Consider the following 25,654-nt stretch of genomic DNA (forward strand, 5'->3'; position numbering starts at 1 on the left):
CAGGAACTCTTTAAAAGAATCGCTGCTATCCTAGAGATTCGTCTAGAGGAGGTTCCATAGTCCCAGCACAAACTACTGGACATTCTCCATACATCCTCCTCATCTAAAATTGCACTTCCCATACATGGTGCACCAATGGAACCAGCCAAAAATGTATGGCAGACCCCAGCTATGATGCCACCCACCTGCAAGAAAGTGGATAAGAAGTACTATGTTCCCTCTAAAGGACTAGGCTTCTTATTTTCTCACCCTGCACCAAATTCACTAACGAGGCAGACAACAACAACACAGATCCACTCCATACAACAAAGAGCGGAAATGTTTGGATCTTTTTGGCCACATGGCCTATTCATCCACCACTCTTCAGTTCTGGATTGCCAAATACGCTGCCCTAATGGCAAAATACAACCACACTCCAAACTCACTGAATTTATTGACATCATACCAGAGAACAAAAGAGACCAATTTAAGTCCATAATTTCAGAGAGCCAACTCCTATCTAGAACCTCCTTACAGGCCTCTCTAGATGTGGCTGATAAGAACATAAAAATGGCCATACTGGGTCATACCAAAGGTCCATCCAGCCCAGTATCCTGTCTAGAGAAAGTGGACAATGCCAGGTGCCCCAGAGGGAGTGAACTTAACAGGTAGTGATCAAGTGATCTCTCTCCTGATACAGCAGCATGCTCCATGGCCACTGCTATAGTTATGTGCCAGGCTTCATGATTCCACCTGTCTGGCTTCCTAAGGGAGGTACAATCCACTGTCGAGAGCCTCCCATTTGATGGCCAGAAGCTGTTCGTGGCAAAAACTGATGAGTCATTTCATACTTTGAAAGACTCGAGGGTGACACTCTGCTCCCTGGATATATAGACACCTGCGTCAAAAAGAAAACAGGGTCAATACTAGCCCACTCAGTGCGCAAGAACTGTCCCATACACCTCACAACTGAGGCACTACGACACGCAAAGGCAAAGACAGGGGCCTTCAAAGCATCACCAACCTCCTCCATTCTTATGCACTGACACCATCACTAACCATCCCTCGTTTTGGATGCCGGTTGACCTGTTTATGCCCAGTATGGTAATCCATCACCACAGAGAAATGGGTTCTGGAGATAATCCTTTCAGGCTATACAATAGCATTAATCCCCCCCCACCATCCCTCCTCAGGGACCCCCTCACAAACACTTTCTACGGCAAGAAGTAAATCATCTCCCACATCTGGATGTCCTGGAACACATATCATCGCAACACAGAGGGAAGGATTTTTACTCCCACTACTTCCTAACTCAGGAAAAGAATGGTCTATCTTAGACCTCAGAAAATGCTGCATATTTGTAAGGGTCCAGTGTACGTATGTAAAATGTTAACTGGTTAACTGATAAGCAGCAATCTTATTGGTAATGTATTCAATTAACGTTTAAACTCTGCTGCCCGCCCACTCCCGGGACTCTGCTGCCAGCCTGCACGCGCAGAACTACGCTGCTGCCCCTCGCCCGGGGTCCTGGCTGCTGCCCCTCGCCCGGGGTCCCGGCTGCCTCCCTGCGCTGGAAGTCCCAAATGCCAGCCCTGCGCTCGTGGACTCAGAACTTCGGAACTATCTAAAGATTTGTCTGCGTTGTCATTGTCTATTCCAAGCAGAGGCTGTTCAAATAGATTTCTGGATGTATTCACCTACAGCATGACATATAACCTCCACCAGGGATGCAAACCCACTCTACAGTCATTATCAACCTCAGTAGCATTTCTCAACAATGTACCAATCAAGGACATATGTAAAGCGGCCACCTGGGCTTCCGCACAGACATTAACAAAACACTATGTGATAAATCAGAGCTCAAGATTGGACGCATTGGTAGGACTTACGCAACTCCGAAGCCCCTTCCGTCCAACAAGGGGCGCTGCTTGACAGTCACCTGAAGTAGAGGACCCACAGAGACACTCCTCGAAGAATAAGAAAGTAATTGAGGGAGGTCTGGTAGTATGGTGCTAGATAGGCACTGAAAATGGCACAACATGGGGAGAGCACATGCACAACTCAAATGAGCACTGCTGCTGAAATTCTCTGCTCAAAGGTGCAGGGACACACCAACACCTGAAATGGGGCACCCACAGGGACACCATTTCAAAGAGTCTCAGTTATTGCACAGGGTGAGGAACCTTCTCTTGTGAATTCCTGTACCAAAGGGGATGAACCCCTGTACCAAGTGCTAAAGGTTTTGGACTTGTGTTGAAAGCAGATGAAGGAAATGGCAGACAAAGCAAGGGAGCCGGAGGTCTGGAGTGGGCACCTGCTCATACTTTAGGAGTCCCAAGGTGGCGTTTCTGAGAGACAAAGGGTGAAAATTTCCCCCACCCCTCAATGTTCAGGCAGGAGCTACAGCCATGGAAGTGAAAAATTGAGCAGAAGATGAGAAAAAAGCCAAAAATTTACAGGAGACACTAGAAAAAATCCCCAAAGCCCTCCAGCTCTTCAACTCCTTCCATGAGCTCCAGTTACTTTCCTAAAGAGGGAAGACTCTTGATTTCAGACTATTACTCTGAGCCAGAGAAGCAGGAGAAGTTTTTTCCCCTGGAGATGTTTCAAACCAAGAGGACGAAAGTGGTGGCCAGCATGACAAAGTTTTGCTACCCCCGACGTTCCTTCATCAAAGATGTTAATGGGGAGAAACTCTAGATAAAGGGGAAAGGATCACTTGGGATGTCCTAGAATTTTACAGCTGATGCAATAGAGCCATTTGTGGAAAATGGCAAGATAATTCTCGCAGAAGACTAGATGATGGAAGTCATCCTCAGAAGCGACTTCAAAACTTCTTCAGCTGCCCAAAGGGCTCTCTAGCAACCACCAGTTTTACTGAGCCAAAATATTTATATTTATAATGATATAAAATGCTTGCATCTCCAGATCTATGATGAATTCAAGTAAGTTGATACAATAGAAGATATTCCTGGCTGTCATATTTATACCAGTTTATCTGTAGATTTCTTAAAGTTGCCAGCAAGAGTCATGGCAGCAAACTCAATGTTCAGGCACTGACTCTGGCTTCTGACCTGGGCAGCAAATTATTCATAGCAAATTCTCTGTGCCTCAAAAATCTCAGGAGGAAATGATTGATAAGGTGGTGGCTGACAATGCAGATAAGCCATAGTGTGAGCTATCTACTCTAATGACGCCCTCAAAGCACTACCGGCTCTCCTACAAGCTCAAAGGACTACAAGCTCTGGTACAAAGGTAGAAGATCCTTTCATTCCTAACCCAAGGAGAGACTCTTCACATTCCAGGGGCAGAATCTGTGCACAAAACACCGGTGAAGACTAGATTCAGTAATAGGATATAGCCATCATCAGTGTGACTGTTCAAGGGCCTGTTTCTTCGAAAAATAGGCAAGATATCTCGCTTAAGTTTATGGACCCTGTCAACTTCAGACACATGGATACCCTCACAGCTCTTATCTATTTCCCATCCAGCTTTGACAGACAACGAGAAGCATCAAACTGTCCTGGAGAAATTGTGCTCCTCTTAGGTCTAGAGGCAGTTGAGCCTGCCTCTCAAGACTCTACTCCATATTTTTCATAAGAGAGAGACTAGGAGGAGTTTGGGGATGTCCTTGTTAGGAGGAAGATGAAATTCAGGATGGAGACTCTAGTGGCACTTTCACTGCAGTCTCTTGCAGAGACCTTCTTACATCATTGTACTTGCTCCAGATTTATACAGGCTCCAAGTATTTATTCACACTTAATTTAATTTTCCTTGGTGTGAAAATTGGGCTTGAAATTTTGTGAAAACTGTTGGTTCATAATGTCCTGATTTCCAGTGGGTTGGAAATACTGCATAATATAACTTTTCATGGTATTTAAGTGAATTTACCTCTTGTCTCACCCAAAAGCAAGAGCCAAGAAGAGCAGAGATCCATGAACATTTAAAATAAACCCAGGAAATGGTTACTAAACTTTTTCAGAACCTAAATATGGTTTGGCTTTATGTTGTCCTCAAATTTAGAGTGAAGGTTCTGTTGATTCTTAATCTGTCTGAAATATTTCACACATTTCTAAAAACTGAAATCTGTTTTCTGACTAACTACATTTTATATTTGTATTTTCTTCCACTGGTATATTATTGTAGAATTGTTGATGAATGTTAGGCTAATAGGAAATACAATTAATATACTGAGAGAGATCCTCAAAATGTGTAAATTGTCATAACTGATTTGAAATAAATGGAGTTATGACAATTTATACCACTTGAAGATATGACCCATAAAGTATTACAAAGACATTGCAAACAGATAGAAATTAGGGTAGGGTAGTCATGTTTTAGGGCTATGAATGTTTTTAGTTTTTCTTTAAATACAAAGCAAAAAGGAGGTCCTAAACGACTTGGAGGTGTATGGGTTTTGCATTACAGACAATTATCATGTGTTACAAAAAATACCCCAAATGTAAATTAACCCTGTTCAGCTATTGCATATTTCAATTTTGTCCATAAATATAGATTGAGAAGATGTTAAGCACTGTTGGGGATTGTGTCCAATACAAAGAAGAAGTAAAAAGTGCCCTAGAAGAACTAATTACCAACTCAAAAGAAGCCCAGGTCGAGGCTGAGAAAATCTTAGATACAGAAAGCTTATTACAGGCTCAACAACTGCTTCTGCATCATCAGGTAGGACACTGGTCATACCCAGATTTGATATACTTGTTATGTGGAGTTTGTGTCATTGACAAGCATAGAGTGTTTGTGTGGCTTCTCCTATGGTTTACTGCAGTGTATTTAATATGACAATGTCAGGTAAAAAGTATGGCCCCAGCATAGGGAAATAGTGTCTCTGTAAGGCCTGGTCTACACTAGGGGAACTACTCACCCGTCCAGACGCCGCGGGATCGAAGTCCGCGGCTCCCCCGTCGACTCCGCCACCGCCGTTCGCGGTGGTGGAGTTCCGGAGTCGATGGGAGCGCGTTCGGAGTTCGAACTATTGCGTCTCGATTAGACCTTCCAACCCTGATATTCTATTGCGTCTAGATTAGACGCGATAGTTCAAACTCTGAGAAGTCGAACTCTACGCGTCGACCCGGCAGATAAGTATAGACCTACCCTAAGAGTACTCATGTAGCTACGTTATGCTGATGGGAGAGAGCTCTCCCATCGACATAATAAAATCAGCTCAATGAGCGACATAGCGCTGTGCACATGAGCACTTATGCTGGCAAAACTTATGTCGCTCAAGGGGGTGGGGTATTTTTTGTCAGACCCCAGAGCGACAAAAGTTTTGCCGACATAAGTGCTAGTGTAGACATGATCTAAGTGATAATAGTTTATAATGATGGCATTTACTTTGTTTTGAAATAAAGAGACCAAGATTTTCAAACCTGAGTGCCCTAAATAAAAATAGCCAGATTTTTCAGTGGTAATGAGCACTTGCAGCTCTCATTGAATTCACTTGCGTTCCAGACCCTCTGAAAATCAGACCATTTTTATTTAAGTGCCAAAGTTAGAAATTTTTGACAAGGTGCACAAGTATTACCATTTTTAAAGGCTAAGATTCTGATCTGATTGTTGTTAGTGTAATTGGAGGAATTATTTACAGCAATCATTTCTTCCAGAACTGTGCCTCCAGTAACAGAATTTGGTTTGATGACATTATATTGCCATGGTTCAATTAACTCAATGTTTCAATTTGCACAATTAATATTTTTAATATTGAGGGCTAGATTCTGCCTTCAGTTACATGAGTGTATATAACTGAAGGCAGAATTTGTCCTTAATATTCTGGCTGACTATAAAAAGCTGCTTTGTGTAGCTAACGTTAATTGATACGTAATGCAAGATGTCATATTTTCACCAAATCAGGTGCTCAGCTTCTGCAGTAATAGGTTCTTATTTTAACTGATTGCAGGTAAACAGAATTAAAAAAAGCTTTTTTTAAATCTTAACAGACAGTGAACCCAATTATGCAATAGTTACACACACCTCTGTTTTCATAGAATCATAGAATATCAGGGTTGGAAGGTGTCACGGAGTCACCGGGCGATGCTCTGGAACTGCTCCCCACCAAGCCAGTCAGAACTTTGGGGAGCCTCCTCTCCCCTGGAGCAGACTTGTTCAGGGCAAGAAGCTCACACATCTTCACCTCCTGGTTTCTCTCCTTGGAGCATTCAGCATCCTCTGCCCCTCCGTGCGCTTCCCACAGTGAGCCCGCCCCGGCGGGGTCCTGGGGAAGCCACAGGGTCCTGCACCCCCCACTTTGCAGTCAGACGTGACTCTCAGCCAGCCAGTAACACAGAGGTTTATTCGATGACAGGAACGGGGTCTAAAACAGAGCTTGTAGATACAGCGAACCGGACCCCTCGGCCGGGTCCATTCTGGGGCCTAGCGAGCCAGACCCCCACATCTGCCCTCACTCCTCGTCCCCAGCCAACTCCAGAATAACAATCCCCTCCAGTCCCTCCTCCTCTGCTCAGCTCCTTCCCCGGGCCAGGAGGTCACCTGATATCTTTGTCTCCAACACCTTCAGCTGGCACCTTGCAGGGGAGGGGCCCAGGCCATCAGTTGCTAGGAGACAGAGTGTCAGGCATTTAGGTGCACTGCCCCCTTCCTCTGCAGCAATCACACACCCTTATTCCACCACCTAGATATTAAGAACTACATAGGGGACACTGAGGCACCAACACAGTATTCAGAGAAAACATTAAGAACATTCCCAGTTCGTCACAGAAGGGACCTCAGGAGGTCATATAGTCCAACCCCCTGCTCAAAGAAGGACCAATCCCCAGCTAAATCATCCCAGCCAGGGCTTTGTCAAGCCTGACCTTAAAAACCTCTAAGGAAGGAGAATCCACCACCTCCCTAGGTAACCCATTCCAGTGCTTCACCACCCGCCTAGTGAAAAAGTTTTTCCTAATATCCAACCTAAACTTCCCCCACTGCAACTTGAGACCATTACTCCTTGTTCTGTCATCTGCTACCACTGAGAACAGTCTAGATCCATCCTCTTTGGAACCCCCTTTCAGGTAGTTGAAGCAGCTATCAAATCCCCCCTCATTCTTCTCTTCTGCAGACTAAATAATCCCAGTCCCCTCAGCCTCTCCTCATAAATCATGTGCTTCAGCCCTCTGATCATTTTTGTTGCCCTCTGCTGGTCTCTTTCCAATTTTTCTACATTCTTCTTGTAGTGTGGAGCCCAAAACTGGACACAGTACTCCAGAAGAGGCCTCACCAATGCCGAATAGAGGGGAATGATCATGTCCCTCGATCTGCTGGCAGTGCTCCTACTTATACAACCCAAAATACTGTTAGCCTTCTTGGCAACGAGGGCACACTGTTGACTCATATCCAGCTTCTTGTCTACTGTAACCCCTAGGTCCTTTTCTGCAGAACTGCTGCCTACCCACTCAGTCCCTAGTCTGTAGCAGTGCATGGTATTCTTCCGTCCTAAGTGCAGGACTCTGCACTTTTCCTTGTTGAACCTCATCAGATTTCTTTTGGCCCAATCCTCTAATTTGTCTAGGTCCCTCTGTATCCTATCTCTACTCTCCAGCGTATCTACCACTCCTCCCAGTTTAGTGTCATCTGCAAACTTGCTGAGGGTGCAATCCACGCCATCCTCCAGATCATTAATGAAGATATTGAACAAAACCAGCCCCAGGACGCACCCTTGGGGCACTCCACTTGATACTGGCTGCCAACTAGATGTGGCGCCATTGATCACTACCCGATGAGCCCAATGATCTAGCCAGCTTTCTATCCACCTTATAGTCCATTCATCCAGCCCATACTTCTTTAACTTGCTGGCAAGAATACTGTGGGAGACCATATCAAAAGCTTTGCTAAAGTCAAGGAATAACACGTACACTGCTTTTCTCTCATCATCAGAGCCAGTTATCTCATCATAGAAGTGAATTAGGTTAGTCAGGCATGAGTTGCCCTTGGTGAATCTATGCTAACTGTTCCTGTTCACTTCAATCATAGCAACAAATACTGCTGCTACTACTACTATTAGTAATAAATAAAGGTTGAGGATTATGTTCTATTACAGGCTGTAGAATAAGGCTGTATTGTGTGACAGTCATTCTGGGGCTTCCTTAATAAGAATCACATTATTCTCAGTGTCGGTGCCTGGTGTAAATGGTGTTTATTAACCCGTGTTTCTGCACAGTTGGATGTGCCTTGTTGTCTAACCAGACGATGCTGTGTTGTAGCTCTGTTTCTATACAGCACGTGTCATATTTGTAAAAACTACGTCTGTGTTATAGTTGCTGTATGTGCTGGGGTTTTAAGGCTCCGCAAACCTGAGCCAGTCTGAGAGAGGCAAGAAGAGGAGCACTACTCACAGAGACTTGGCTTTCATAAGCCAGGAAGAGTCATGGGTGAAATTCTCACCCTGTCCTGGCCCCTGTATGGCAGATGGGGGCAGTGGTACAAATGGGTCTTTAAAAGCCCTGGAACTGGCCAGAAGAGAACTGAGACAGGCAGGCTGCTTTCTGAGGATTCCTTCACAAACCCCAGCAAAGGGACATGTCCGAGGCAGAGCTGGAGGTGGGTGGGACACTGACATGCAAGGGGGTGGAGCTTTGGCATTTGCTGTTTGCTGGCTGTGTGGCTGTACAGTGTACTTCCCTCAGTGCTGCTCTGCATCTGGTGAGTGACACAGAGAAGGAGCAGGGCTACTGCCATGTTCAGAACACAACCAAAGGTGCTCTGGAGGCAGGGGGTAGTGAAGCAGCGTGAGCCAGCCTCTAGCCATTACTCACTACTTGGTAGCCAGCTTATGCCTGCCTCCTGTGTGGGTGCACAAGCAGGGCAAAAAGGCTGCATGTGTCCTCGCCCTCTGACTGACTTTCTATTCAGGGAGGAGATAGTGTAGCCCTTTGTCTATTATTCCCTTTGAATAGATATACACATACAGAAAGCTGTGCGTGTGTTTCTGGTGTGCCTGTTTTCAACACTTAACTAAGAATCATTTAAATTTGTATCAATCCTCTTGAATAAATGCTTCTAGCAAAGGACAAAGAGGCTCTGTGCAAAGAGGCAAGATGTTCAACAGCAGATTGTGCGAGCTAAGGAGCTGCAGATCGAAGGAGGACTGCCTAGCACTGTGCAAGAAGATTTACAGAAGCTGGAAGGTACATTAGAAAACATGCAGCAGAATATGGAGAAACGGGAAGAAAAATTACAGGTGAGTGTTCTGCATGTAACATTACAGAAATGAGTATCCTGTATTCTATTTTCCCATTTTTTCATGTAATTTAGTTATAGGATTGACAACTTCCTACTTCTTCCAGTGGTAACAGGTCAATGCCTTTTTCTTTAACTTGCTCTTGTATCTGTCTGATGAGAGTTGCGTTTGCTCTACATTTTAACATTTTTAACAAACCTGTGATCAGTTTCTCACCTTTGAAACTTGGTATGTGAGAACTTCACAGTCAGAACCCAGCCATCCCTCCTGATACTTTTTTTTCCTTGTGTGAGCCAAATGTGGGAACCCTTTTGGATTATAGTACATCATTTAATTTTTTATTAGCTTCTAGCTCAGTCCTAACTGACTATGTTAATTCTCATTTAATAAACAAAATGCCTATGAATTTGTTTTTAGATGGGGATTATGTGGCATATTTATTCATGAAGGGTGGATTTGTCATTTTGCTTGGAGGTTTGACGACACCATGGTTATTTCCTGTTATGATAGGTTAAAACTATATGGTTGACATTGCAGAGTATTAGAAGATGTCTTAATTGTAATTATTGGTGGAAGCAAATTAGGATATTTCTAAAAGGTCTACCTTCTGTCAAGTCTTAATAGGGGCTTCAGTTTATTTCAGAAATTTGACATTTCAAGGAAATATTCATTACACTGATGATACTAGGTTGGGTTCCAAACTTGGAGTAGCTAATAATCAAATGCCACATGTTAACCAAAATTTACGTTAGATAAACAGAACAGATAGCTCTCTATATTCAGCTTGGTATTAATACAATTACCATTTTGCCTGTCTAGGTTTTTTTAACCATTTTTTTTTCTAATTCTATAGGTATCATTGAGCAGCGATCCAGTCCTTCCACCTTTACTTATATAGCCTTGAGGCTTTAGTAGGTTCAGATACGTGCTTAAAATCCAGAGAGAAATGTACCAGAGAGAACTGTGCTTTTCTATGCAACAAAACAGAACACGTGCCAGGGATCAACCAGACCGTAACTGTCTCCTAGATGGTTGTGTCTGTAGTGTAGCTGGGGTTCTGAGAGGGGGAAAAAAAGATGGCTGTATTTTGCTTTTAGGTCTGTAACCTTTGACCTCTTTTCTGTTGTTGTCTTTTTTTTTTTTTGTAGGTCACAGTAAACAAATGGGAACAGTTTGAAAGAGACAAAGAAACAGTAGTCAAATATCTTAAGCAAGCAAGCTCTGCGCTTGAACGGATCTTAAGCTTTAGCAGTTTAGAGAGCCTCTCATCAGAACTGGATCAGACAAAGGTATAAATGCCACTGTGTGAATTAGTGGAATTGTGACACTGTTCTTATTTGTTAACAAGTAGTGCCAAAAGTTGTCTTTTGATCTCTGTATGGTTCTCCATTAATGAGAGAGACAAGGTAGGTGAGGTCATATCTTATATTGGACCTACTTCTGTTGGTGGAAGGGACAAACTTTCGAGCTATACCACTTCCAACCTCCCATTAATGTCTGTCGAAGCTGTGAATGCAGGTTGGAGACAGTATAGTGCCTTCAGGAGTTAAATGATAATTTCACCACTGAAATGAATATATCTGCCAGTGAAGCACATATATGGAGAGTAAAGTAATTGCCTGAGCTTTACTAGTTTACTCAATACAAGTATTATAAATTTAAGGGTAGATATAAACAAAACTATTTACTTCCCTCCCACTCTGTCTGGAGATCATGTCTCTGATATGTGTTTCTTCTCTACAGCGTGCACAGCAACAGCCTGTTGTTGCAAGTAATTTTGAAGTCAGTTCATCAAATAAGTTGATTTTTTTCCTCACATTCAGCATAACACTGCACTAGTTAATTCCTTTTTTCTCTCTCTAAATCCTCTTTCTTTTTTCTTTCTGCTCTCCCTCTGGTGTTGACAACACAACTCATATTATCTAAAGCCTGATCCTTTTCCTATATTGACGTCAATCAGAGCTTTGGTACTGACTTTAAATGGGGGCAGGTTCGGGCCCATAGTGCTTGCTTTTCCCCCTAGCTAAGTGTATTGTTTTTCTCAATACTTATACCTTTCCCTGTTGACTATGATACCAAATTGTATCTAAATCTGGTCAATCTAGCAATCCACCATTATCTTGTATGAAAGGAAATAATGCTAAACATAGAAAAACATGACGCTAAAAGCTACATGAAGCTATAAATCCACCGTATATGTAGGGGTTATAGAACCTAAAAGATATTAAATGTAATGAATATTCTAGACACACTGCCCTCTGCAATTTCATTAATAAAACTGCTTCACAATCCATCTGGTACACTGATTTTTAACTGAGTACATTGAAATATTATTATCATATCATAGTACTTTCTTGCCTTAGTTTGATCGGAATAGTTAACTGAGGATTTGTGAATAGAAATGTGAAAATAAAAAGCTCCTGAGTTTTTACACATACCACAAATAAATATGAATAATCATGGAAACACCCTCTCTCCCCACAGGGGAAGAAAAAACAATAAATTTAGGATCAGAATATGTAAAACATTTTTTTTCATAATAACTATGATGCCTCTTTACAGGAACTTTCTAAACAGACTATAGCCATTGCAGCACAGGCTGAGAATCTTGTGAAGAACTCCTCTGAGATACAGCTGGGCTCAAAGAACAAGCAATCCCTTCAACAGCAGGCAAAGTCAATCCAGGAACAAGTGAAAAAAGTGGAAGTTACCCTTGAAGAAGAGTACGTTCTTAACAAGTCCTAGTATTTCCTCTCTGCCATAAGAATTTATCCGATTTTTACATTACATTGTCAACATTTCATGTTAAGTCTCAAAGGGCACTGTACATTTCAACTTGCCATGGGATAATAACCAGGAGAATAGTACTAAACATTGCTGAGAACACAAATACCTACCAATAAAGAAAATAGTGGCTTGATAATACAAAGTAATTACAATGATTCCAGGCATATTTAACCAATAGAATTTTTTATTTCTAAGCCACAGCTGCAATCTTGCGAATTAGTCATGTTCTCTAGGTACTAGAACCTTTTGAAAGCAACACAATTACCATGTTAGTCTCACATTTTCCCACCTTCTCCACAGGAATATGTCAAGAAGTGCCTTTATCTTAGTGAATGGCCCAATTTGATTTTCATTGGCAATGCAATAAGTATTTCTGCTGGTGAAAATAAGAAAAGGTTTGCCAAAATTTGTGTAAAAATGGAAAGATCAAGATCCATGGAAATATTGAGAAAATCCTGAAAAATAAATGTGACATTTTGCATTTGAAAAAATGTAATATATTTTCACAAGTTTGTGAATATTTCAGCGTGGGCAGTGACATTTAGTGAAACTGTTGGTAGATTCACATAGTTCCGGCTGTTAGTACCAAAAACTCTTATCCAGCCCAGCTATAGAGGCCTGAGTGCAGGTGAAACTGGCATTCAGTGTCAAAAAAAATATTGGTTGCACCATGTTGTGATCTCAACAATTTCTTTAGAATTTAAGTAGGGCTGTCAAGCAATAAAAAAAATTAATCGTGATTAATCACACGATTCAAAAATTAAACACACAATTAATCATGTGATTAATCATACTGTTAAATAGAATACCATTTAAATATTTTTTGATGTTTTCTACATTTTCAAATATATTGATTTCAATTATAACACAGAATACAAAGTATATAGCACTCGCTTTATATTTATTTTTATTACAAATATTTGCTCTGTAAAAAACAAAAAAAATAGTATTTTTCAATTCACCTAATACAAGTACTGTAGTGCAATCTCTTTATCATGGAAGTTGAAATTACAGATGTAGAATTATGTACAGAAAATAACTTCATTCAGAAATAAAACAATGTAAAACTTTTAGAGCTGACAAGTCCACTCAGTCCTATTTCTTGTTCAGCCAATCACTCAGAAAAACAAATTTGTTTCCATTTGCAGGAGATAATGTTGCCCGCTTCTTGACAATATCACCTGAAAGTGAAAACAGGTGTTCTCATGGCACTGTTGTAGCTGGTGTCACAAGATATTTACATGCCAGATGCGCTAAAGATTTATATTTTCCTTCATACTTTAACCACCATTCCAGGGGACATATGTCCACGCTGATGACGGGTTCTGATCAATAACAGTCCAAAGCAGTGCGGACCGAAGCATGTTCATTTTCAGCATCATCTGAGTCAAATGCCACCACTTTTTTGGTGGTTTGGGTTCTGTAGTCTCCACATTGGAATGTTTCTCTTTTTTAAGACTTCTGAAATCATGCTCTACACCTCATCCCTCTCAGGTTTTGGAAAGCACTTCAGATTCTTAAACCTTGTGTCGACAGCTGTAGCTATCTTTAGAAATATCACATTGGTACCTTCTTTGCGGTCTGTCAAATCGCAGCAAAAGTGTTCTTAAAATGAACAAACATGTGCCAAGTCATTATCCAAAACTACTATAACATGAAATATATGGCAGAATGCGAGAAAAATAGAGCCGGAGACATACAATTCTGGAGCCCCAAGGAGTCCAGTCACAAATTTAATTAACGCATTATTTTTTCAATGAGTGTCATCAGCATAGAAGCATGTGCTCTGGAACGGTGTCCCAAGTATGAAGGGGCATACGAATGTTTAGCATATCTGGCACATAAATACCTTGCAATGCCGCTACAAAAGCTCCATGAAAACACCTGTTCTCACTTTCTGGTGACATTGTACATAAGAAGTGGGCAGCATTATCTCCCGTAAATGTAAACAAACTTGTTTTTCTGAGCGATTGGCTGAACGAGAAGTAGGACTGAGTGGACTTGTAGGCTCCAAAGTTTTCATTGTTTTGTTTTTGAGTGCAGATGTAACCAAATAAAAATCTACATTTGTAAGCTACACTTTCACGATAAAGAGATTGTACTACAGTACTTGTATGCGGTGAATTGAAAAATACTGTTTCTTTTGTTTATCATTTTTACAGTGCAAATATTTGTAATCAAAAGTAATAATATAAAGTGAGCACTATACACTTTGTATTCTGTGTTGTAATTGAAATCAATATATTTGAAAATGTAGAAAACCATGAAAAATATTTAATAAATTTCAATTGGTATTCTGTTTAACAGCGCAATTAAAACTGCGATTAATCGCAATTAATTTGTTTTTAGTTAATCGCCTGAGTTAACTGTGATTAATCAACAGCCCTACATTTAAGCTTTCATTAAACATATGCATTTCCGAGCATAGTGGACCAGATTCTCAGCTAGTTCAAATCTGCTTTGCTTCATTTACTTCAGTGGAACTACAATGATTTATCCAGCTGGAGATCTGATCCACTGGTTGTAAGATAAACTTCCAAGTATATCTCAGTCCCATGCTGCCTCACTGGAGTTACTCTTGGGTTGAATTTGCCCCAGTAGTTCCAAGAAGTAAGATCTGTTACTGTCCATCTCAGTGGTTGCCTAACCAAAGGCAACTCAAATGCCAACATTGTTGGCTATTTCATTATTGATCATTATCCAGCTACTCTGAAATTTTGGAAAGAGCTTGATTATAGTTCAACCACTTTTTCTTCCGAATGTGACTCCTGATCCCAACAGCTACTATAACATGTATTTGGCTATTGGCAGTTTCATTCTTTACACACTCCCTCACTAAAATGTGTGAAATACTATATTCATTTACTGTTAAATATTCTATAATTTTCTACTTAATAATTGACTTGCTAGTGTGATTTTTCCCACCATCATTGAGCAGGCCACTGGTGTCCTTTGATTCAACAGACTCTGAGTAGCCCCTTACTGCCAGTGATATATATTAATTTTTGTTTTTAATAATGTGGTATCATTTTACAAAGCCTTGCAGAAAGCTAGACAGTTTGGCCATATTCCCGTGCAGCCTAGGTTTGGAATAGATTTTCATTTGGAAGTAAAATCATGTCATATGTCTGTGATACTGTGATAGAACAGGGCATCTTTACCCAATAGCCCATAACTTCTTCCTGCAAAACATGCATGCCTGTATAACTGGACGTTAGAACCAGATGAACCTGCAAAACATGTATTTTACATTGAAGTGAATATTTTGCACATACGGTCATGGGGTGGCTCTTGCATACTGCAGAATAGCAGTGCCAGTGGTTAGAAATGTGGTCCCATAGATTTGTATTGAAGATGTCCCCCTAAACACAGCAGGTCTCACACACTGCTCTTCTCTGGGAAAACATTCAGGAGGAGAAAAAAGAATAACAGCTCTTCATGGTCAGCTACACAGCAAAACTGACACACATACTTTTTGTGCACATGGATTTGTAGCTGATCAGAGGGGACATAGAGTGTCCTTAAATACTGCAGAGTCCAAGGAATCATAAGGAAATCAGATCCCAGTTGCTCAGTGTTTTGATTCCTGTACTCTGATCCCCGGAATCATGATGCACTTAGGATACGTATTGCCACCTTATCTGAGTGTAATGTCGACAGACCCTTGTCGTTGGCTAGGATCAAACCCGGTACCTCTAGAGTTTAATGCATGACCCTTTCCTGCCTGAACTAAAACATGCATACCCCTTATCTAAGACTGCAGCAGGCTCATCAATCTCTTGGGGGACAGAGTGCCACATCAAGCAAACATGGGTTACGTGCTTCCTCTAGCTGGGGAAGCACATCCTGAGCTTCAGAGGCTTCCGGATGAGCCCCCACTTGTAACACTGACAGACTCTGGTCGTCATCAGCTGGGATCAAACCTGGGACCTCTGGAGCTTAATGCATGACCTTCGTATGCCTGAGCTAAAAGACAAACCTCTCTTAGCCAACACAGTAGCAGGTTCATTACTCACTATCTGGTCTAGCTGCCACTAGAGGAGGTAAAGTGCCACACCAAGCAGGCCTGGGTTTCATAATCACTGTCCTATTTTTTGAGAGGAGCTGAAGCTATGGCCAAGGAGTTAATTTTGATATACCCAATGGGGGGAGGGGGCGTATGAGAGAAAGGAGAAGGGTACCTCTTGTGTGAAGCCTTGGACCCGAGCCAAGAGCAAGCAGAATCTCTTCCTGTTTTAACACATCTAAAATGTACATTTATGGGCAAAAACATATTTTGGACCAAGCTCAGGCGTCATCAGTTTTCCGTTCTTTCACTCGGTGTTAACTCTTGCGGAAAAAGCAGCTACTTGCAAGGCTGGCAGATTGTTGTTTATAGCACAAGAGAATAAAGCAGACCCCTTTATTTTTAGGGATCTGGTACAGCCATATAATGTTCATATTCCACACATTATTATGTATATATGGTGCCTGGATTGCTCCTCTTTGTTATTTCTTGTGTTCCTTCATACACAGATTTTACACATACTCATATTGTATGTACCACTATTGAAATTAATGGAATTGTGCAAAGTCTGATATGACTTTGGTCCAAAACACACATCTAAATTCTCTAAAAACATTCTTTTGAAAATACAAACTGCCTGTAATTTGGGTAAGTAGTATTTTTTTAATTAGACCTCAAAAGAAAAGTTTCATTATATTAAACTGTTTATTTTCTCTACTTAATTTGGTTAATTTTAGTATTAAAACCATGGAAATGGTGAAAAGCAAGTGGGAACATTTTGGCAATAATTTTGAAGCTCTGTCCATCTGGATAACTGAAAAAGAAAAAGAACTGGATACCTTGGAAACATCATCATCTCCCTTGGATATGCAAACCAGCCAAATGAAGGTGATTGGTTCACATGTTACATTAAGCATTAAAACCTCGTCTCTCTCTCTCTCTCTTTCTTTTTCTTTTTTTTTTTTTTTTTTTTGCTAGTGGCTGCAAGGGCAAGGAACAGACATTTGACTCAAGTTTCAGAGCTACAATGATGTAAAGATGTTACACTTTGTATACAAAGATACCAAGCTCAAAGATTTTGCAAGAGCTAAAGGAAAAACATTATAGGCTGGTTTCTCTGTTAGTGACTGTTTATACCTACAAAACCTTCATTGTATGTAATATTAAAACATTTTAATTAATGCACAGTTTTTTTCTTTTTTTGAATGAAGCTCACTGGCTTACAAAATAGTCATGTGGTATGTTAATACGGAGTGTAGAAAGCCTTTGTATTGTAAAATGTACATCAGTCAGTGGCTATAGCACCTTATTTTATAGCACCTGATGTTCTGTGTATCTTTTATGCTGAAATAATAAAGGAACTAGTGTGCTCACTAGCTTGTGCACCCATAGACCTTTATTGCTACAGTATTTACAGAATTCCAAATTATCTGTACAGTATTGTAGGTACACATTTTCTCCTAGTTCATTTATTGGCCTCAGAGATGCCCAATACCTCTAAAAGTTGCATTTAGTAAAAAATACGCTGTCAGTTCCAAGGATCACTTTACATCCCCCTGCAAAATATAATAGGTATGTCTTCTCAACCTGCATGTGCTCATGGATCCAAAGTCCCAAAATGTAGAGTTTTCTATAAACCCTTTAACTCTGCAATGGTTTGCAGTTCAGCTGCTGCAGGCTGTTACAATATATCTTTGAAAGGGTCCCAAGTCCAATTTGATTCAGGTGACTGGAGGAGTTTCTTTTAATTTCTGAAGTTGTGATCATATTAACATATACTAAATAAATGAAATCATCTATCTCTTGATTGCAGCAGTGAAAAATAAAGCACTGCTTGAATTCTTGCCTTGTCGTTAAATCAATGTTTCTAAAAAACTCTGAGTAAAATTAATATCTCTGTGTTTTTCACAGAGACACATTAAATCATACATCCCTATTTGTTAGCAGCTACTAGATAGAACCCCAGTGACTCTGATGCAGAAAATTGAGCACATCTGAATTGCACATGACATTATGTTATAACTGAGAAACCACGTCCCTGAACTGGTTCTTCTGCATGAAGACTAACTGACTTACGCAAATACATAGTGGTTCATCCATGCAGATCTGATTGGAGAATTGGCACCTATTTGTGTGCTGTGCTTGAACAGATTAGCAGTGATTACATTCCATCCCAGTGTAAGTTTATGAGAAATTCAGTATAACACTTCAACTAAATGCCAGTTATCAGACTGAAAATTATTTTAAATAGATAAACATTTGAGTGAATTACCATAAAATAAAGTTCTTCAACATGAAGCTACATGAAATAAAGATGAGTGTGTTTCTAATGAACAAAAGCAAGGCGATGCACGACAAAGTGTGAAACTAGCTATGTGTCCCTCAACATCGAGACATAAATAGATGCCACCTCAGTTGCTTTCATAATGTTTATAGTTCTGTCTACATTTGAAGAACTTGTGTTGTGTATTGTGGTGTATTTGCTGCTTTGTGTCACATTCCTAATAGTGCTTATAGTGTAGTAGACAGTATTAAACAAGTCACAATCTGAGTGGCTCAGTGGAAAAATTGTGTGAGACACACTTTCTCATCTCTAGATCACCAGAACAGATGAATATAATTATCATTGCATGACTGTTCACTAACCCCTATGTGAAAAGTCTAATAAGGTTGACATGTTGGCCTTGTAGTCAGTGGCAGAACTCCTACTGCTTTCAGTAGAGCTAGGGTTTCACCCTAGGCGATTTCACTGTAATTCCTAATTCCACAGAAATTACTACTACAGTTATCACTAAATGGTACCACTGTTGGCAGACTCAGTTATCCACCTCCTCTTAGGTGCACTGTAGGTGCAAACTTGTACTGCCTAATTTATTCCTGTTCTGCTGAGAGAGGATTACAGCTCCAGTGCTGTCAATCTAGTACCTCTCATTAGCATTTTATTTTCATGAGAAAAAAAAGTTATTTTATAATCTGAATTAATTCAAAACATTACACATAGACTTTATAACTGCTGATTTACTATAGTGCATTCTAGCTATACTATATAACTTTGCTGTTCTAGATACTAATCTTGCAAAATTCTATTCATCCAAAATTGAGTAATTATTTTTGAATATCAAGTAAAATATAATTCGTATTTTTGTTATCATCATGATAACAGTGGTTGAGTAGATCTAGTGGCTAGAATGGTACAGTTTCATGACAATTTTGGGATTCTTCCATTCACATATATCTTTACATAAACATTTATGAGGATGATAGAGCATTTCCCAACATTAGTAAAAGAGGGCTTCTCTCTCCCCATTGCCAGCCAGTTCTGATAACTATATTTCACTACTTGTGAGCAGAGCTTCATGAGCATGCCACGTGGTCTGAGTGAACATTCTTCCCTGGTGAAGAAAATGTAGTTTTCCATGTGCACAGATGTTTAATGAGTAAATATGTGTAGGTGTCACAAGTTTCCAACATGTGTGAAGGTCTCATGCTTATCTCTAATTGCCAATGAAAATAAGCATAGAAGCATATAAAATAAGATAAACTGTGATCAGCTAGTGCCTACCTGCAAAGCAGTTAATGAAATCAGAAGCCAATGCTAGATTATCCCAGACCTCTGCTCAATGACCCAGAGCAAGTTGAACAGTATCAAAGGCCACTATCAATCTACCCTAGAGGAGAATGTTGTCTTGAACTCCAATCTGGCTCTCCATTTAACCCTGTGCTTGAGAGGCAGAATCACCCTAGTTATGTTTCTAATCTGATTTATACTGAGAGATCATAAAATTGAGATAGATAATGCCTATTTTCTGATTAATAAAATGCTCCTATTTATACTCTAGGGCACATGCTTGCAAACTGTTAAATTACATTCATACTCGCTTATTGTTTGTCTCTTGATCAATGTAGTTTGTTTTTCATTGTACATTTACTAAGTTTATTTGTCAAGCCTAATTTTAAATGTCAGTTGGTGACTAAGTTACATTTATTTTTCCTTCTTGAATCCCAACCAGAATTATTCAACCAATTCCAAAGGCAGAAGATTCTAAATATCATCCTGTCTGCTTATACTAATGTAAATTTCATTTAACCTGCACGAGTTGGTTTTTGTAGATAATGTTTTTTTAAATCAGCTTTCCAACATTAAATCCAAGAAGGAAAGGGAGCTTAGATAATATAATAAGGATTTTTATAACCATATGTGTAGGGTGATCTCTGAGTTGTCCTGTACATTAATTTATAAGAAAATTATTGTGACTACTATTAGCACTAATAGAAAGAAAACGGAGAGTGATTATTCTGATCAATTGAAAATCTATTGTGGCTGCTGATTTATTATTATTTACATTTTAGGTTATTAGTAAAGAAATAGATGGTAAAATAAATGGAATCCCAAGTCTAGAAGAGGAAGCTCAGTCTTTTTCTCAGTTTGTTACTTCTGGAGAATCTGCCCATATTAGAGCCAAGTTAACACAGATCAGAAGGTACTGGGAAGAGCTTCGAGATCATGCACACTGTTTGGAAGGAATAATCGCGGGGAATGCATCACAGCAGCAGAAATATGAAGAAAATCTCAAACAGGTAAACATTGCAAACTCTCAGTAGACTATTCACAGACAATATATAGAATGTCTATAGTTTCCCAGTAGAACCCTAAAATTACACATACAGCATATTATATTATACAAGAGATTGTATTAAGGTCTATTTTTAGTTAGCTAAGCAGTTTCAAATCCTCCACTGGTAAATTTTGTTTAAAATGATTTAAAAGGTAATGAAATAGACAAATCATAATGCAGAACCATAGTGTTATATGCCTTTAAAATAACAGAAAAATTCTTCTGGATGCTGCAACAGTAAATCAGGTCCAGTCCAGACACTTGACATCTGAAATGGTCCATCTTCAGTACCAGGTTGGAATGAATATTGTTTGCATAAAGGGCCAGTCCTGCAAGGTGCTTAAGCATCTCCTGAAAGCATCTGAGTGCCCTAGACTCCTATTAACTTCAGGAAACACAAAACACCTCACAGGGTCAGGCCTTCAAACTGTAGTTGGCTCTTGATACTTAATTTATTAGCAAACATATAATTTTAAAATGTGTCATTGAATTTGTTTTTTGCAGTTTTTTTAAACCTCTGTTTTGTATACATTTCATAGGTGCAGCAGGCTGTGTCTAGATTTGAAGCTAAACTGGCTGAGCCAGCTACTTCATGTTTTTCATCAGCGGATACTTACAAAGCTCTTCAAGATCACATGGTAAAAACACGTGCCATAATTGCTGCTTGTATATTTATTTACTAATTGAGGGAACCTGTATTACATTGACCTTCTTACAGAAAACAGAAATAACTTACGGATGAGAGACTGATTTACCTCCATGGGCTATGGAGCAACTGGATCTGGGGAGGAGCATGCAAGTTAATGCTACCAACCCCCACCCTGCTATGCCTTCTAATGGGTTCTGCCTGAAGGCACAGCTTTTAAATTTGGGCCAGTGTTCCACAGGAGACTCCTTGGGAAATACACGAAATCTACACATGTCCCCAGATAGCCCAGTCCCACAACCAAGTGGGATTTGTCACTACATCTCCCCATTCCTTCAGGCTGACTTTTCTGCTCTTGGGAGGCAGATAAAGGAGTGAAGCAAGCCTTGAGAACTTATAAATTCGTCTGCATTTTAAAACATTGTCATAAATAAAAGATAAGAAATGCACATAGTTATGAATGTTCCTGTTGAGAAATGTCAAGACATTTTGTCTTGGTTTATAGCAGGGGTCTCCAACCTGTTTATGCACAAGATCACTTTTTGAATTTAAGTGCAACTCAGGATCTACTTTGCCCCTTCCCCAAGGCCCCGCACCCTCCCTCCCTCTGTCACTTGCTCTCCCCCACTCTCACTTGCTTTTACTGGGCTGGGGTAGGGGGTTGGGTGCGAGAGGGGGTGTGGGCTCTGGGTTGGGGCCAAGGGTATCAGAGTGTGGGACGGGGCTCCGGGCTGAGCCTGGGGCAAGGGTTTGGGTAGAGGAGGGGGTGAGTGGTGCAAGCTGTGGGAGGGAGTTTGGGGGGAGGGGGGAACTCCGAGCTGGGGCAGAGTGTTGGGGTGTAGGAAGGGGTGCAAGGTGCTGGCTCTGGGAGGGGGCTCAGGGCTGGGGCAGGGGGTTGGGGTACAGAAGGGGTTTTGGGGTGTTGGCTCTGGGAGGGGACTGGGGGGTGGGAGGGGTGCAGGCTTCCACCGGGCGACACTTACCTCGGGTGGCTCCCGGGCAGCAGTGCAGCAGGGCTAAGGCAGGCTCCCTGCCTGCCCTGGCCCCACGCTGCTCCCGGAAGCAGCCAGCATGTCCATGCGGCCACTTGGGGGGAGGGAGGACACATGGCTCTGCACACTGCCCCTCTCTGCAGGCACCGCTGCTCTCCTCCCTGCCGCTCTCTTTTTTCCACAGTTCCCCATTCCTGGCCAATGGGAGCTGTGGGGATGGTGCTTGCAGGCAGGAACAGCGCACGGAGACCCCTGCCCCTCCCCTTCTTCCCCTTGGCCTCAGAGGCATGCTGGCCTCTTCTGGGAGCGGCGCGTGGCCAGGGCAGGCAAGGAGACTGCCTTAGCCCTGCTGCACCACCGGACTTTTAGCGTCCAGAGATCACAATCGACTGACAGAGGCTCCAGGATTGACCAGTCGATTGTGATTGACTGGTTGGTGACCTCTGGTTTATAGAAATCTATGATTAGGAATGGATTTTCTTTTGTTTATTTTCCCTTTATCGCACTGATTATTCACACTAGACATGGACTTAAGCTGGAAAATTCATATCTAGAACCAGATTTCTAGCTTCTAGAACTCTCGGGGCGCTTCCATTTTGAGTTTTGATGTCGTCCATTGTAAAGATACAGATAATTAGCAAAATTTGGATCTGGATTCAGATTTCAAAAAGCCAAAGTTCAGGGGAGTTTCTTCCAGGGTTTTGGTTCACCTCTCTCTATATATTACATACACATTCATCATTACTTCTCTCTTATTTCCTCTAGGAAAATAAATACAAATCTTTGGTCAGAGCGCCCTTGCAGATATGTGTGCATACTTCTTACTGAAGTCAATGACAGCTGCTTGCAAAGGCCATCTGCAAGGATGATCTATCCCCTTAAACTGCAAAAAGTTGTAGATAGTAGCAACAACAGAGGTCTGTTTAATGAGGAAAAAATATTGTTGCATGTAGGATATGTAGCCATACACTAGATGAAATTATTTCTACTGTTACTGCTTATTAAGCAGTCATAATGGGCTTGGCGCTTAAGCATTACTAATGAATACTGTACCATGATAATGTAATCTTTTGAGAACAAATTCTGCATCCTTATTTACCTTAAAATATTAGCATTTCTTTCTGTGCCGTTCTTGTTTCTTTTTGAGATACTCACTGTAGACTGATTCTTCTGTGATGAAATATAATTGCATCCTTTTCCACACCTTGTAATTCATTTGATAGAATTGCTTTGCTATTTCAAGCTTAGGATTCTGTGTGTGTGGGGGGGGTTCAGAAACATTGTTATTGTTTCTGGTTTGTTTCCATGTAGACATTTTAGCCCCAGTTCTGAGATGGCACATGACAAGGCTGCTTTAAGACTGGCAGAGCTGTTTAGTGCAGGATTCCCTTTGCCTAAGTTAGTGTATATCCCCTATAACTGTTCTCATGCCTCCCCCCACTCCAGCACATAGGGCATGGCTGAGTGTCCCTACTCTGTAGCTATCCTCGGCTGCTGGAATGACCCCGTAGGGCTATGAGCTGCCAAAAGAAATGAGAACAGCCTTAGGCAGCTGTTAGGGAGTCTGGATCTTTGGCCTCCAACCCAGCCTTGTGCCAAGCACAGCCTGTCCAGTCCAGAGGATCTGGCCATTTCATAGCTGAGTGGGTTTTTCCCTAGTTATTTACAAGGACATTCTTACCCCACGTACTATATACCCTTTGTGTCTGATGTGCTCATGTTGTTTGTTTCTAATAGAAGACAAATTCTCCGACCTAATGAGAAAAGGAGCATCGTGCAGTGGACCTTTGTTGGGGGGCAGAGGTGTTGGAATCCTTTCTCTAATGTCATGGAGCACCTATGCAGGAACTGCATCATCCTTGGGCTGTAGCAGTGCTGCAGATACTGTGCTTCTTTCAGCAGGATTTGTGCCACTGGATCTTGGTAGTTATTCATGTCCTGGCACAGTCCTGCCACTTCCCTGGCCTGCCTCCTAAGGAGTAGCATGGATCAAATCCAAGCACTTACGGAATAATGCTCCATGCCATTCAGGGAGCAAGGAGTCCTCTCTGTGCATAGCTTTTCCCTTCATGTGTTGAGAAACCTTACCAATTTCATGGCCTCCTTTGAGCCTCTGTAGAGGAGTAGGAGTTGGCTCGTGGGTATTATTGTTTGTTTATTAATTTGTGGCTTGTATTTCCTTATCACCATCAACAGGATCTCTGCCAGGCTGTGGGAAAATTGAACAACACTGTGACCTCCCTTTTAGCCTCTGCCCATAAGGTCAGCAACAAAGAAAAAGCTATTCAAGAGGTTACAGTGTTACAGGAGAGATATGAAAAGCTGCTAGGAAGAGCTAAAGAGAAACAAATCTTACTAGAGACTCTGCTAGCACAGTGGCAGAGGTGAGTAACCCGCTCGCCTTTATTTTGACAAATACAAGAGACTTTTTCTGCAGATTGTCCAAGAGAACATGGGGCGCTTGAGTCGGTAATGTTCTGTGCCATGCTTTTGTTAGGCAGGAGAAGGAGCGATCTATCTTCCTGACCTGGTTAGAGAGGTGTGAAACTGCAGCCGGACCTCCAGAGCAGTACGTTTCCGCTGACAGAGTCAAACTGGAAGGTGAATTACAGTCAGTACAGGTAAATGTTGGGATTGAAAGTTAGCCCAGAAGTGTACCTGCTTTTATGGATTGGCTTTTCTGAAGCTTTATAGGAATGGATCTGCTCATTTGACCTCTGACAATCTGGCTGACGTTGAATTGTAGAGATTCACTCAACTGAAAGTGCTTACATTATTATTTATTGATTCATTTATTATCATAGTGCCTAGGAGCCCCACTCATGGACTAAGACCTCAGTGTGCTAGGTGCTGTACAAACTCAGAAAAGATATTGGTGTTTATCAAAGTGCAGGCAAAATCAGAGAGGGGGTTTTAAGGAAAAAAATATTTTGCAATTAGTATATGCTGTTTCCTGGGGAAGAGTTCTATAGGATACCCTACCACCCACCGGGGACTGAGGGGCTTCAGGGTGAGTGTCACAGGATCTTCAGACTGCAGGGCTGTATTTTCTTTAGGTCACACACTTGTGTATTTTTTTCATATATGAGAAGACTTCAGAGAGCAAAGCTTGCAGGGGTTTTGCATTCAGAATAGAAATGGTGATTTTGCAGCACTTCCACTGAGTTTTTGAATGTAAAATTTCACACAGGTCTAAGGCACTTTTCCCCTGTGAACAAATGCCCTGTGTTGTGTAGTGGACTAATGGGAAGCATTTGGGCAAAAGCAGCTCTTTTTTACAAATCGGATGAAGACATAATTTCATTTCAGTACTGAAGAGAATGGAGAGGTTTTTCTATGTTCAGGCCAAAGTGTGATTTTTTTCACACAGCTCTAGCACTGGTGACAAGGACCAAATTCTGGGTTAGATTTTGCAGCCATTGTGTGAGCTCTTAA

At 41.2% G+C, this 25,654-nt stretch overlaps 1 protein-coding gene across 5 annotated transcripts in view; it reads left to right on the forward strand.

The window, feature by feature from the left end:
- Positions 1-25,654, forward strand: part of SYNE1 (spectrin repeat containing nuclear envelope protein 1) — a 472,714-nt gene that overhangs the window by 180,414 nt on the left and 266,646 nt on the right. For all 5 annotated transcript variants that reach the window (XM_039529938.1, XM_039529933.1, XM_039529934.1 and 2 more), the window contains 9 exons: positions 4,495-4,662; positions 8,996-9,172; positions 10,321-10,461; positions 11,735-11,895; positions 16,703-16,853; positions 20,316-20,543; positions 21,121-21,219; positions 24,416-24,603; positions 24,717-24,840. In XM_039529938.1, coding sequence (XP_039385872.1) covers positions 4,495-4,662; positions 8,996-9,172; positions 10,321-10,461; positions 11,735-11,895; positions 16,703-16,853; positions 20,316-20,543; positions 21,121-21,219; positions 24,416-24,603; positions 24,717-24,840 — 1,437 coding nt within the window. The remainder of the gene's footprint in view (positions 1-4,494; positions 4,663-8,995; positions 9,173-10,320; positions 10,462-11,734; positions 11,896-16,702; positions 16,854-20,315; positions 20,544-21,120; positions 21,220-24,415; positions 24,604-24,716; positions 24,841-25,654) is intronic.

This window comes from Mauremys reevesii, linkage group 3, assembly GCF_016161935.1.
Source record: "Mauremys reevesii isolate NIE-2019 linkage group 3, ASM1616193v1, whole genome shotgun sequence".
Lineage (NCBI taxonomy): Eukaryota > Metazoa > Chordata > Testudines > Geoemydidae > Mauremys > Mauremys reevesii.